A 15,717-nucleotide genomic window follows, 5' to 3' on the forward strand; every position below is an offset into this window, starting at 1 on the left:
TTAGACATATTTTTCTGATGTCCCAGATAGCTGAGGCTCAATCTCCAGTGACTGGGCAGGACCATGGACAATGTGGTCTCACTTTCGTCACCACAGTTTATTGCACTTTCCCAGTGGCATCATACTTCAAACTCTATCTCTTCTCTGGACAGCTTACCCACATGTCCAGTTTCCCTGTTGCTCCAATCAGATGCCTACAATTAAAATTTTCAGGGCAATGGACAGCTCAGCTGGACATATGTCAGTATCACCAACTATCTAAAATGCTGACATTTGGGGACTACACTAAGTCTTGACTAGTCTGGCCACAGCCCTCAAAACAGGGACATTTAATTCCACGCTCCCATTAGCATGGAGAGCCCAACAATATCCCCAGTGCTAAAGCTAGCTAGGCTGCTCATTCCACTAACTAAAGAGCCTAACCACACTGTCAGCACCATGCACAACACAGTTTCACTCAGATCTGTCAGTAGCTTGGTTTCTATTTCTCAGCACCAGCTTAGTCACATTTACAATCCACCCATGAAAGGTCCAAACCACATTCTTAGTCCTAGTGACATCCTGATGACAAGCTTGCTGCTCCACCAGGCAGCCAAGTCACAGATGCAGAACCTGACGCAGCTCACTATCATGGTCCTGCTCTTTGGGTACCCTCATAATTAGTTTAATCATGTTTGTAATTACACCCATATACCAACCACTCTCTTTCAGCAACTCAAGCAATCTAGTCACATTATTTCTGCTCCACAGTACTATTCACACTCCCCCAGAATCCCCATGACTAAAACCATTCCCGTTACTAGAATAAGACTCGGCAATTCTTAAAACTTTTCTTCCTGCTTTTCTACAACATTGACAGGTCCTTGTTCTTCCTTTCTGGCTACAGCACCTCTGTAATGTTCAGCACCTCTTCACCCCTACATCCCTCCAGGGTACAGCCCTCACTGTTCTCCTTCCACCTTGAAAAACAAATTTAATCAAATTAGGGTGGATTTTAGGAATGCCCACCTTAAGTTGTTAGTGAACAGAAAATGCTTTTTTCCCCAGTAACATGGTATATGGTCAGTTTCTACCCACCCTGGTCTCACAGCCCAGGTCCTAGTGCTGTCTCTTCCTTGTTTTCCTAAAACTCAATTCTGGTGGTAGATAAAAATCTCTAGCAGTGTTCTATAAACCTCGGGTACATAGCCAGTCAGGATTTATTCATTCATTTATTCCACAAATATTTGTTGACCACCTAGTATGTGCCAAACACTGTTCTGAGTGTTAATGGTTCAATAGTTAACCAAACAGACAAAATCCACAATATTGGGGAGCAAAAAAATCTGGTTGAAGGAGATAGATTGTAAACAAATAAAATGTTAATATTAGTTGATTAAAAGTAGATTATGTGGAAACATGAAGAGAAGTAAAGGGATAGAGAGTGGCCAGGGACTGTTGTTGGGGGGGACCTGGTCAGGGGAAGCTTCCCTAAAAGGGTGATATTTGAATGAGCCATGTGGTTATAAATGGGAAGAGAATACCAGGCAGAGATAGCAGCAAAACCTTGAGGCAAGACTGTGTTCAATGCACCCAACAAACCAGCAAGGTAGTCTATGGGACTGGGCTAGGGAGCAATGGAGAGAATAGTATGAGGTGAGCGCAGGGATAAAATTATGGGAACACACTTCAGAGCATGTTTTTAAAGGATCACTCTTACTGATTCAAAAGTATAGGCTACGTGGATTTGAGAGAATGCTAGCAGTGAGACACATTGAGAAGACAGAAAAGCAGCCCAGGAAAGGGATGATGATGAATGGAGGTGGCAGTGGAGGTGGGTGATTAGTGGTTTTGAGTATGGTAGTAGCCACAGCTGTGATGTGAAGCAGACAGCTACACTTCAGAAACAGGGTTATTAGAATTTTCTGAGGGACAAATTTGAGATTTGAGAAGGAAAGGTAATAGCTAATTCTGAAGTTTCAAGACTTGGGCATGAACCACTGGAAGGATAAAGTTTTGATTTATTGAATTGAAAATGACTAAAACAAGATTATACTGTATAGCACAGGGAAATATACACAAGATTTTATGGTAGCTCACAGAGAAAAAATGTGACAATGTATGTATGTATATATATATATATATGTTCATGTATAATTGAAAAATTTTGCTCTACACTGGAATTTGACACAACATTGTAAAATTATCATAAATCAATAAAAAATGTTAAAAAAGAAAAGAAAAGAAAATGACTAAGAAAAGAAGTACATTTGGAATAATGAAATCAATAGGTAGGCTTTATAAATCAATCAGACGTGCAGGTGAGGAGTGATGAGTGGACAGTTGAATTTAAGAATTTGGAATGTAGGTGAAAGGCCCAAGCTGGAGATAATACATTTAGATCTGTGTTTCAAATGTGACCCCAGACTACCCATGTTGTCATAATAACTTCAGTCTTATTCTTCTCTGAAAAGTGTCTGCCTGGGACACTGGCCAGAAAAGTTGGCTGAGACCCAGAGCTACATTTAAGCTCCCAAAGGTTATAGCTCTATAACTTGTTCACTTTGTATCCCCAGAATCTAAAACAGTGTCTGGCATAATGGAGGAAGACTTGAGGCAGAAAGAAGCATAAAGGAAGGACCCTTAGGTTTCCATTATTAGAAAAACTGTTATGTAGTTTGAGATAGGCAACACAGAAGAAGATGGAGTAGAGATACTATCCTGGGAGACAATGATTTGAGCTGTCTATAGAGCACTTAAGAGTATTATACGAAGGCATTGGATTAGTGGGTCTGGAGCTCAGGAGAAATGTGAGATTTAGGAGTCACCTGCATGAAATGATAACTTTGGTTGTATATAAGTAGATGAGAATGACCACAAGAAGCATGAGGAGATGTAATCCTATAAGGGATAGGAGGCTGACACTTTCACCTACTAATCAGGCTCTGGAAAAACTGTAATTATCTGTTTGCCCACATCGTATCTGCCATACAGAGACAAATGCTACATTAGTGGAGAACATCCTCTATTGGATTTTTAAGAGCCTCAGTGAGCTATATAAGACAAAAAGAGGCTCCTTAAAACCTCAGCAAATCTGAATGCATTCAGTTTAGTCCCAGAGACCTCCAATGATGCCCCAGTCAGTAGGATTCCAGAGCTGCTTCAGCCAGCCAGACTGTCCCAGAAATGGGAGAACACTGGATATGGACTCAAAAGACTCAGAGACAAACTTGTTTAGTCCAGTTAGTATCTTTATAACTTATAATTAGCACAGACCCTAGTGGTTCTTCATTCTCATACAGAAGAAAATACCTTCTATCTACTCTTAAGGATTTCTGTGGGGATTAAAAGAGATAATTATGCCCACTGCTATTGTTCCTATGGATTGATGAATTAAATAGTTCTTCTCATGAGTCTCAGCCATCTTTGTGATCAACTCAGATTTGCTGTATGATCAGAGAAATATTTTTCCTAGTAAGAACAACAGAAGCTAGGAGAAAGCACACTCTGTCCTGCTAAGATGTTCTAATACCCAATTCCAATATGTGTGTGTCTGTGTTTCCAGGGAGGTGGGATGGTGTTTCCGCCCCACCACCACCAGGAGCAATTCTCCAGACACCAGCTGTATGTCCTACAATTCAACTCAATTCAGACATTATCTACCTGGAGGTAGCATCAAGGGTTAAAAACTCACAAGACTTCTTCTGCCTCCCAATCTTCAGACAACAATTACAAGCCCGGGTTTGTTACCTCGGCTTCTGACCAGCTGGCTAAAAATCAGTGGTTCCCATGACCCCCTCCTTGAGTTTGATTAATTCACTAGAGAAGCTCAAAGAACTTAGATAAACATTTTACTTACTGGATTATTAGTTTATTATAACTCTCAGCCCATGAGGGGTGGGACTGGTAGATAAAACCTCAATATCCTTATCCTTCAGTGAAACAGTTCTGAGCCCTGGTTGCCCACAAGAGTAATCTGATTGTAAAAATACTGTTGGCTTTCTTCTTTCTTACCTTTCCACTCATCTTTGAGTTTCCTGGAATTAACTCTCAAACTGCTTGCACCCAAATGTCTCTCTCAGGATGCCATGTAAAATCACTGGGCAATAGGTGGAAAGAGACAGAGCACTGTGATCAAAGGATTGCAATTCCAGAGCTCTCTCCTGATTGGAAAATCTTGGGAGAAGAATTAGACCATTGTACCTATATCACATCACTACAAATTCCCACCTGTGAATATAATTCCACCTTCTAACACTGAAAACAACTGTGTCCTTGGCCATTCAACAGAATTATTACAGACATTTGGCATCAAGTCAGCCTTATGATTGAGTCTGCTTTGACCCCACGCTCCAGTTCTAGCACCTGGAATTCTGGCTTAGTCCTGCACTTAATCTTCAACATTTCATTCCAGTGTCACTGAGAGAGTTCTTGCCTTGTTCCTGTATAACTGAGTCCTGGGATGTAAGTTTGTTTCTGACATATAAGTAGCTCTTCTCCCCTAGACAAAGAAGAGAAAGTTAGCTTAGCTCTTGTTGCTCAGAAGGGAAGAATTAAAGACACTGATGGGATTCAATCAAGTCAACACCCTTTGAGTGACCATCACATAAAAACATCACATGAATCAGGACATGAGCATGAAGCACACAGAACTTCTAGGATAGAATACAGATGTTCAGTCCTGTAATGTAGATAAACTTTGGGAAGTTCCTTAATAGATCAAGTACAAATGGGTAGAAGGCAGAGAAGTGAAAAGGAGGAAGAGAAAGTTTCCTGGAGAAAGTCATGGAAGGCATTAATGAAGAGGAGTGATGTCAGAGAATTGAGGGCTTCTCCTAGAAGCACAGTACATAGAACTGGCAGCAGTGACCAGGGTCTTCATCACAGGGATATAGTTTCAAGAGCTGTCTCTGCCAGCATCTCCTTGACTTTGGGGTGTGCTAGCCAAAAATGTCAGTAGACTCAGTAATCTCTTTGATTCCGTGTCTTCCTATGATTGGATTTGTGGGTTTTGCTGTATTTTTCTAAACAAAACAGTCTTTAGTTTTTTCAGTTTCTGAACTTTATATTCGTTTAACATTATTCATTTAGCAAATACCTGCTGAGTATTTCCTAAATGCCAGACACTATGTTAGGACCTGGAGTATCAATGCTGAAAAAGATAAATTGTTCCCTCACTGAGCTTACAATTTAGTTAGAGAAATAGAAAAGCAAACAGCAATTACAAATCACAGGTTTATAGAGAAAATGCAGTGAGTTATGGGAGCATGAAATGGGGACCCTAAGCACAGACTTCATATAGGGGTAGGAATGGAGGAGTTATCTAGAAACCAAGAGTTAAAGAATGACAGGGTATTAATCAGGCAAAGCAGGGTGTGGGAATAATTTCAGACAAAGGAAATAGAACATAGAAAGGTCTTAAAATGAAAAAGAATGGGTCTGGCTCAAGGAGAAACTAATAAAAATAGTATGTCTGGCAATCACAGTGCTAGAGAGTTAAGCACACAGTTTGGGTTATCTTGAGTGCTGTAAAAAGCTTTAGAAGGATTTTAAATAAGAATATATTATAACCATATATGCATTTTGGAAAGATCATTTGGTTACAGTTGGAGAAAAGATGAAAAAGCACTAAAGGGGAAGCAAAATGATGCATAGTGGGTCATTGGATGACAGTGATTGAACCACAAGTATATGATGGAGAGACTAAAGGGACATGGGGAGAAGATACTAAGGAGATGGAATCAGTGGCACTGGATGTCTGATTGGATGTGGGAATGAAATAGAAAGGACACCATGATGATACCTAGGTTGTGAGCAAGTACTGAAATAGGCTATTTGGGGCCATTCACAGAGGGAGAGAGCCTTAGAGGAGAGGCAGGTACTGATTAGAAAAGGATGAAGAGAGGATAATAAGTTCCGTTTGGGGCATGTTGAGCTTGAGGTGCCCAGTAGACATTCAAGTGGAGATGCCAAATTAGGGTCTGAGCCCCATGGACATAATGAGAGCTGGAGATAAAGACTCAGGAGTCATCTGCAGATATATGAGAACTGAAACCATGGGTATGGATGAAATGCTCTCAGGAGATGGTGTCAGACAGACCCAGGATGGAGTACCTGTCCTGCCACTTACTAACATTGTGATCTTGGGAAAGTCAACTTTGCCACTCTGGTTTCTCATTTATGTATTAGAGGTAATACCTCATTGGGTACAGTGATGATTAATATGTTAATGCATGCAAATTTCTTAATCCAGAATCTGGAACATAGTAGGTCTCTGCAAATGCTAGGTATTATCAGTGCTGTTGATGTTATTATTATTACCATTATTCAAAAATTTAAAAAGCATAATGTAGAGCCCCAAGAGTCATAGTCACATATGGGAGAAAGTGAGGAAAAGGAGATTGAGTGTGTCACAGCAGTTGAGGACAGACTGTGGTTAAAGAAGGAGGAAGTAGTCAAAATAGCCAATAGCCCCATCAAAATCAGAACTGAGAAGTTCCCCCTGAATTCAGGAAGGTCTCTGCTGTCCTTGCAAGGAGGCATTTTAGTGTGTCACTGGACACAGAAGTCAAGCTGCTAAAACTGCAGAATGACCTGAGACAGTGAGTGGAAATGAGCTCTTTATGAAACTCAGTAGAGGATGGAAGGAGAAGAGGGAAGAACTGGACGGGCTGTGTATCAGGTAAAAGTTTTTAAAGCTGAAGGAGACTTAAGCATCTCTAAATGTTGACAGGAAGGAGCCAGCAGAGAGAGAGAAATGAGGTAGTGAGGGGGTAAGATCCAAAGCAGAAGGAAAAGATTGGCCTCAGTCAGAATGAGAGGTGATATTCTCCCGGCTGTGTCAGGAGGAAGGGAGGAAAGGAGCATGTAAACACAGGTAAGCTGGAGGCTTGGGGGGCATGAGGTTGAGGGAGCTGTGTTTCCTTTGTGAGGTAGGGAGCATGATTATTATCTTACTGCAGGAGGAAATGGAAAGTAGTAGTCAGAAAAGATGAACAGTATTTGAAATATCAGACTAGAATAAACTGTTTCCTAGAGAAACCCTATGATTCCCAAGGGGCATCGATGTTCCCCATCACCCTTCAATAGTTCAGATTCAGAGAAACCTGAATTAGACTCATCTAGATTGACCTAGACTTGGTATTTAGGGTAAGGACAGGGGAGTGGTCAAAATGGTAGACCATGGGATCTGATCTGGATGTGGAGAGAAGTATTCAGCTATGGACAAAGAGAAATTAGCCCAGGGGTCCAAATGAAGTTCAGATTGGGGGAGAAACATTGAAAATGTCAATAAATAATAGATTGGAAAAGGCATGTATGTATATGTATGCATTATGGATGACTGAAACGTGTTAATTTCTGTGCACTAGAAATGGACAATTTTTCTTTTTTTGGAACATTTTTTATTGATTTATAATCATTTTACAATGTTGTGTCAAATTCCAGTGTAGAGCACAATTTTTCAGTTATACATGAACATATATATATTCATTGTCACATTTTTTTCTCTGTGAGCTACAATAAGATCTTGTGTATATTTCCCTGTGCTATACAGTATAATCTTGTTTATCTGTTCTACATTTTGAAATCCTAGTCTATCCCTTCCCACCCCCCACCCCCTTGGCAACCACAAGTCTCTATTCTATATCTATGAGTCTGTTTCTGTTTTGTATTTATGTTTTGTTTGTTTGTTTTTAGATTTCACATATGAACAATCTCATATGGTATTTTTCTTTCTCTTTCTGGCTTACTTCATTTAGAATGACATTCTCCAGGAGCATCCATGTTGCTGCAAATGGTGTTATGTTGAGAAATGGACACATTTTAAATTGACCATACTTCAATAAAATTTTTTTTAATTTAAAAATATATAAATCAATAATATAAAAATATATTAAAAGTTGTGGTCAAAAAGTAGGATGAGATTCAAGATAAAGTAGACCATGACCTGAAGTTTTTGATGAATGCAGGAGAGTGACTGCTGTTCAGTGGTCCTAGAAACAAGGAGAGAGGGCAGTATGGTTGAATCTGGTGGGGATGTGTTACAAAGTGATGAAGAGGCAATGACTTGGAAGCTCACAGAGAGTGTAGACATGACTCTGAGTTACCTGGAGTAGGGTGGAATAAACAGCCTCCCCCTGAGCATGCTGCAGGGGCAGTGAGGTCCCGGGGGAGCTCAGTGTGAGTTAAGGAAGTAACTGGAGACAGGTTGGGGAAGAAACTGTTCTATTCTAGCAATCAGGGTGGGAGAGATGGGAGGGAAAGGGCCAGTGGGCACACTGTTACCTCTCTGTGGTTATGTCCACCCTCCTAAGAGTATAAATTCTTCCTGAAGAAGAATGAGAAGATGGAATTCCCCTTTGGGTCCCCGCAAGCTCCCCACTTCCGTCGATTCACTCCAGAGTCCCTGGTGGCTATTGAAAAACGAATTGCTGCCAAGCAGGCGGCAAAGAAAGTCCAAGAGAAGCCCAAGAAGCAGAAGGACCAAGAAGAGAAGTCTCGGCCACAGCTATGCTTGAAAGCCTGCAACAAGCTGCCCAAGTTCTATGGCAAGCTCCCGGCAGAGCTGGTCGGGGAGCCCTTGGAGGACTTGGACCCCTTCTACAATACACACCGGGTAAGGGCTGCTGGCCGGAACGGCTGTTCTCTGCTCTGGGAGAGGAAGCCTGGGAGCCCTCCTGCACCCTGGCTGATGTGGCTGTAAACTGGACTCCATTAATGAAAAATAGATCTAACTCACCTCCTTGATGCTGTCTTTGAATCTCAATGGTGTTTATGATAGAGGTTAATTAAACCCCAATCCTCAAAAGCAGTGACAGCTGCTGTGGAGTTTTCAGAGGAATTTGGCTGTTTCCTTGGATGAGTTCTGGCCTCAAATTTTCAGAGGTGTTAGCTCTCTTTGCAAGCAGGGAGCAGAGGTCTTGAGGCTGGTAGGTAGTGGGTAGAGTAAGGAAAGGGAACCAAAATCAGGGTGATTTAAACCAATGGTCCTCGAAGTATGATCTAAAACCCCCTGGGGTTCCCAAAACCTTTCAGGAGTTCAGAAGTATTTCTTAACAATACTTAGATGTCATTTGTCTTTTTCACTCACACTTTTATGAACATGTAATAGTGAACACAGAGGCTATTGATGGAGGATCACATCTGTCTACTAGAATGTATGTTTGTATATGCCTGTGTTTTTAAATTTTCTATGTGTTAAATTTCTAATAGTATACACACACATGCGCGCGCTTATAGACACACACACACACACACACACACACACACACACACATACATACACACACGGTATAAGCAAAAAGGTATAAACATTAACCTTTAAAGTCCTAAATAATTTTTAAGAGTATAAAGGGTCCTGAAATCAAAGTTTGTGAACCACTAGTTTAAACAAGAGCTATTTCATGCCAATTATCCAGTTTGTGTTGTATCTTGGATGAAAACAGTGGTGTGTGTGTGTTTGGGAGTTGGGAGGGGCAGGAATGAATCACCTCAAATATGGTTTGTAGAGCAAATTAAAAGGCACTGGAATGTCTTTTCTCTCCTCTCACCTGCTAAAAGCCTGCATCCCCCTAGATGCTCAGAGGAGGGTACAGTACAGGGTGTAAAAGGGGAGACCTAGGAGGTGGAGAACAGAAGGACCATCATAGACCAGGGATGATCCACTAATCAGAAGAGGAATTACATGCAACCAGAACCCCACTCTCCTGCTGCCAGTCCTCACCCTGGGCACGATGCATCTCACCAGCCCCCGGGTCAGCTTCCTGTTCACTGGGCACTCTCAGGAGCCCACCTTGATGCAGTCAGCCATGGGGCTTGGGGTCTTGCTAGGAGGGTGAAGATATGGCTTTTAGTTCCTAATCCTCCCTAACTCCCTGCCCCTCCGTTTGCCTCTCATTGACCCATGGGTTCTCTCTTGAGCCTGAGGTGATCTCACTTATGCTGAAAACCATGGTTGGGGGAGGATGTGTGTTTCTCACTGGAGATCCACCTTCTCTTTTGTTTTGTTGTAGACATTTATGGTGCTCAACAAAGAGAGGACCATTTCACGGTTTAGTGCCACTCGGGCCCTGTGGTTATTCAGCCCTTTCAACCTGATCAGAAGAACAGCCATCAAAGTGTCTGTCCACTCGTATCCTTTGCACAGTTGCCTCTTGCATGTGTTAGAATCAGGCCTTGCCTGCTGTGTCCAGTACCTTCTTCAGGGGTTAACAATAGAGCCTTCCTCCAGTTGAATCCTAAAACAATGAGATCGTTAAATTGAAAAAAGAGTTTGTGGCTTTAATATATTCAACATCGGAATGCAGTCCCAAGACACAGGAGGTGTTCAAGCAACCCACAGGTGGGTTTGGGTTCACCTAGACTAGTCTGGACACATCTGTGGATGCACAACTTGAAAAATATCCTCTTTATGAGGGGAGATTGCTGATGCACCCAGGCACATTCTCACCACACGTGGCCTGCTCTTCCCACAAAGTAATAACCAGTAGGAGGCCCCAAGGCTTCTTTGGGCAAATGAGATGGGTGTGGGTTGTTACTCTGTGCCATTGCCATGATGCTGGAGTGGCTGCTTAGTTGGCAAAAGAGCAGCTCTTCCTAGAGGGCAAAGAGAACAGACTGCAATGGGCAGAACGAAGACCATCTCAATGGGACCATATTGGTCATGGGACACTGCCTACGGCACAAGTTACCCCCAAACTACTAGCAGGTTAAAAATGTCAGTAATCTGAGGTTCATGCCATTGGGGAATGTAGTCATAATTAGAGACACATTGGTCAAATGTCTGTATTAAATTAATTGCTTTAGGTAGCTTCAGAAGCTGCCTCCAGCTCTTGTTTCTCTTCCCTCCCGCCCCCAAGGCAAGCCAAACTAGGACAAACAAGAGACTTTGGCTTGGTTTCCAAGGATCTTCCCTGGTGACTGTCCAAATTGGAGGTTCCTAATAACAAGTTCAGCCCTGGCTTCTACGAGGTTGATTTGCAAGAACAGTCTTGCCTCAGCTGCCTGGCAGATGGTAGCCAGCCTTTTCTCAGGGAGGGTGCAGTTAAAGGAGCTCTCTCCTTACCCTCTGGGGCAGCTTGCTGGATCGCTGGACAGCACTCAGTGAACTAGCAGACCTGGCACAGTCATCTCCACATGGAACTGCACTGCTAGATACAGTTGCATTACATTTTCCCTTTACGTGCTTTATCTTTATTGCCAACTAGTGGGAATTATATTTTCTTCATTCAGTCTTGGCTTTCCTAATGCTGTAGAAGAGTATTTAATGATAATATTAGGCTACCATTTGCTAAATATCTTCCAAGCATCAACATTGTCATAGGTATAGAAACCCCTGAAGAAGGGATTAGCATCCTCATCTTACAGATGATGAAACTGGTACTCAGAGGCGTTAAATTAATTGTCCAGGGTCACACAGCTTGTTATAAGGTCCAGCCTGCCTCTTGCTTAGAGCAGTATCAGCAATAAGGAAGTAGGCAGTTAATGGAAATAAATTAGAGTAATCTATTCTCTCAGTATGTTACCTCTACTTGGGTATTTTTAAAAATATATACAATTACATAAAAATTAGAAATAAAAATAGCAAATATACAAATACCTCTTCATCTATCCTGGTTGAATTACATCTAGTTCACTAAGAAACAACTAATTAGAAATAAAATCCCCTTAAAGAACCAAGTAACCAGTAAATATGCTTTTTGTCTTGAGACTTGATGAGTAAATAATTTCTGGGTGGAGTCACAGCCAGACAGAAAAGCTATTAAGGGTCTCCTCATAAAAATCTGCATTTATATATTTAGATCTCATGAATTTGGTAGCTCCAGTCCCCCAAAATATTCTTCAAGGTATGGAATTCTCAATGTCCTATTATTAATATTTCACCAAAATTATAATTCTAATAAAATTTGCTATGAATGTTTTCATAAGTAATATTATCAGAATAAATTATAATTCTTCCAAAGGCTTGTGGAGTTGGAGATATGATTTTAATTTAATCCTTGGGTTAACGTTTCCCCCTATGTGAACACATTTCTTAATTTAATTGCAAGTCAACAGGAAAATGTGGCTTAATTAGTAGAATTTCCCCTTTCAAAATAGATGTGTTCCTAAGTAACTGCAAAACAGGGCACATTAAAGGCATTTACAGAAACCTAAAATAGATTTAGATACTTCTGCTCAAATTGAAATTATGAAAGATGAGTAGTTCACTCTCTCTGTAGGTCAAGTTTCTCTTCAGGCATTGTCTTTCTTTAGGAAGTAACTGTTAGGAACCCGCCTAGTCCTCAAAAAAATGTCCAGTGGGAGAAATTTATCTGTGGATTTTCCTATCAACATTTCTTCTCCATCTATTTACCCTCTTCCACTCACCTTCCTTTTCAGTGTCTCCTTCCCTTTCTGGTAATCCCTTTGCCCCCAACCTCTCCTGTAAAATTCTCCTCTCTTGCTATTCAGAGTTCTCCATGACAGCCTAATCCTGTTTGGAATGTTCTCCTTGAGCCAGCATTTCACTCCCCTGTGCTGCCTCTACCATTCCTAACCAGATGTCCATTTCCTTAGTGTGACTGATCTCAGACAATCTGACTAACCTAATTCCCATGAAAACTTGTAGCCCTCCCCTTATCTCTGACTTCCTAGGAGTACAGTCATCCCCTACTATCCATTGGAGACGCGTTCCCAGACCCCCAGTGGATGTCTGAAACCACAGATAGTACCAGGCCCATATATACTACGTTTTTTCCTATACATATCTGCCTATGGTAAAGTTTGAGTTATAAACTAGGCACAGTAAAAGATTTGACAACAATAACTAATAATAAAATAGAGCAATTCTAACAAAATACTGTAATAAAAGTTAGGTGAATGTGATCTCTCTCTAAAAATTTCTTACTGTACTCTACGCATCCTTCTTCTTGTGATGATGTGAGGTGAGATAAAACCCATGTGATGAGGTGAAGTGAGATGAATGACATAGGCACTGTGACACAGCGTCAGGCTGCCAGTGACCTTCTGACCATAAATCAGAGGGAGGATCATCTGCTTCGGGTGATCCTGTATTGTGGGGACATGATGATGTTGATGGTTGGGTGTCAGAAGCAGTGTCGGTGGGGAGGGAAATAGCTCAGTAGTAGACTGTGTTCTTAGCATGCATGAGGTCTTGAGTTCACACCACTGAAAAAAAAAAAAAAGAAACAATGTTGATGGTTGGGGGTCCCTGGTGGGAGAGAGTAGCATGGCTGAGATGTCATCAAGCTAACTCAGAATGATGGGTAATTTAAAACTTATGAATTATTTCTGGGATTTACCATTTAATATTTTCAGACCACCACTGACTATGGTTAACTGAAATGGCAGAAAATGAAACCATGGATAAGGGGGACCATAGCATTCTCTTTGTCTTTGAGGAAAAAAGACATTTGCAGGATGAAATTTCAGGCCATACTGTATAGTGAAATGCAGATGTCAAGGCAGAAGAACATTTTGGAACAGATTCTGTTTCCTTTCATCTTGCAGTCTGAGTCCACATCTCAGCGCCATGGTTGACTATCTGTATGACCTTGGAAAAATATTCAAGCTTTGTCAGCCTATTTTCTTAGCTCTAATGGGTAGGTAATAATATCCACCTGTAGACTTGTTGTATTGGAAGTAACGTGGATGAAGTTTTCACCCCAGGGTGGGCACTCAGTAAGTGTTAGCAGTTGTCATGTGACAAGACCATAAAGCTGATCCCGGGAAAGAGTTATGAATTTAATCAATTCAGGCGTCTAGGTGATCGTGAGTGACATGTGGAAAACATGGTGACTCTCAGCTTTTCCTTAACACAGGCCTCTCAGGTGGTTCAGTTTATTTATAACAATCACTATTTTGGTCAACTGTGTGGGCATGACCCAAACCGAACTTCCAGAGAAAATCGAGTGAGTAGATTTGCTGTCATTCTTGTGCTTTTCCTTTGTGTCCTCTCCTTCTCTTCCTTCACTGGGCGGCTTGTTTCTTTTATTCATCCTGCTGGGTCTCATCCAGGCAACGTGGAATCCTATTGCCTATTTGATTTTGTAATGGTTAAATGTCTTCTCTGTGGACTTTGTTTCATAAATGTACATCTGATTTTCAGCTTCAAAGAACTATAGATTAAAAATTCTCAACCTTGACTGCCTGTTGGAATCCCCTGGGGAGATTTTTTAAAATATGGATGCCTGGGTCCCAACCCCAGAGGGTCTGATGTCATTGTCTGGGGTGACCTGGGCAGATGAACCCCCTGCCTTCCACCCCACCCCACCCACACACACATTCACCTGCTATGTGCACACCTGAGTGAAGCTGAGGGAAGAGCCACTTGGAAAGAGAGACAGGAGCAAAAGTGAGGCAGAGCTAAGAACAAATGGTCCTGGAACGTATCAGAAAATGACCCATCAATGAAGCTGTTTAAGTTATCATGACTTGTATACTTCAAAGTGACCTTAATATTCCTGAGATTATTCTGTCTCCCTGGGTTAGTGATGGAATCTCTGTAGTTTCAGACTATGGGGCCTTTTCAAAAACATCCTGTACCAACACATCTGGGAGGGGTGCCCCTGGCCCAGCTCAAGCCAGACATATTTTTGGTGTTCTGTAGACCTTTCTCTTTTTCCAACTTCCTTATTTTTATCTTTTTCTGACTATATTAATACCTGCTACAATAGGAAATATGTTCTATTTCTATTAATCAGTTAATGAAGAAATATCAAGTGGCCATCTTGATGCTGAAAAATCATTTCATAAAGTTTGATACCTGTTTGTGATTAAAAACTCTTAGAAAAGTAGGAATAAAAGGGAATTGCTATACTATTATAAAGGGTAACCACTGGAAGAAAGGAGCAAACATCATATTTAATTGTGAAACATGGCAAACTTTCTCTTTGAGATTAGACGGGGGGAAAAGGAAAAGATGTCTGTTTCATCAGTTCTATTCAACTTTGCAAAGGAGATTTTAGCCAGTGTAGTAAGACAAGGAGAAGAAATAACAAGTATAAGAATAAGGAAAGAAATACCAAAGATGCCACGATATACACATACTATAACTGTGAGCATAAAATGGCCAATATAATCCAGAGATTAACCATTAGAATTAATAAGAGAGTATAGGAAAGTAGCTAGGTACAAATTGATACACATAAATCAATTGTATCTCTATATACTAGCAACAAACAGAAAATGAAATAGTTTTTAAAAATACGATTTACACTGGCAGTTAAAAATACCAAGTTTCTAGAAATAAGATTATCAAAGTATGAGTAAGATCTCTATAAAGAAAATTATAAAAATATTAAGAAAACCCCCAAAATGGAGTGATATATTATATTCTTACATTCAAAGGCACAATATTGTAAGACTCCCCAAAATGACTAATAAATTTAATATGATTCCAATCAAAATCCCAACAGGCTTTTTTTTGTATAAATTGACAAACTGACTCTAAGATTTATATGAAAATGCAAAGAGCAAATTATAACCAAGACACTTTTGAGGAAGAAAAACAAGGTGGGAGAAAATAATGTGCTCTACTGGATATCAAGATTTACTATAAAGCTCTAATAATTGAAGCAGTGTGCCATTGGCATACGATTCGTCAGACCAGTGGAACAGAGCAGTTGGCCCGTAAATAGGCCAATGCACATACAGACCTTGAATTGGCAACAAAAGTGGCATTGCAGAACAACCGAGAAAGGGCGGTATTCAGTAAATGATGCTAAAGAATTAAAA

At 40.8% G+C, this 15,717-nt stretch overlaps 1 protein-coding gene across 1 annotated transcript in view; it reads left to right on the forward strand.

Moving 5' to 3' along the window:
* Positions 1-15,717, forward strand: part of SCN10A (sodium voltage-gated channel alpha subunit 10) — a 95,352-nt gene that overhangs the window by 10,733 nt on the left and 68,902 nt on the right. The window contains exons 4-6 of the mRNA XM_032459183.1: positions 8,318-8,596; positions 9,993-10,111; positions 13,812-13,892. Of these exons, the coding sequence (XP_032315074.1) occupies positions 8,327-8,596; positions 9,993-10,111; positions 13,812-13,892 (470 nt within the window). The 5' untranslated portion in view covers positions 8,318-8,326. The remainder of the gene's footprint in view (positions 1-8,317; positions 8,597-9,992; positions 10,112-13,811; positions 13,893-15,717) is intronic.

This window comes from Camelus ferus, chromosome 17, assembly GCF_009834535.1.
Source record: "Camelus ferus isolate YT-003-E chromosome 17, BCGSAC_Cfer_1.0, whole genome shotgun sequence".
Classification (NCBI taxonomy): domain Eukaryota; kingdom Metazoa; phylum Chordata; class Mammalia; order Artiodactyla; family Camelidae; genus Camelus; species Camelus ferus.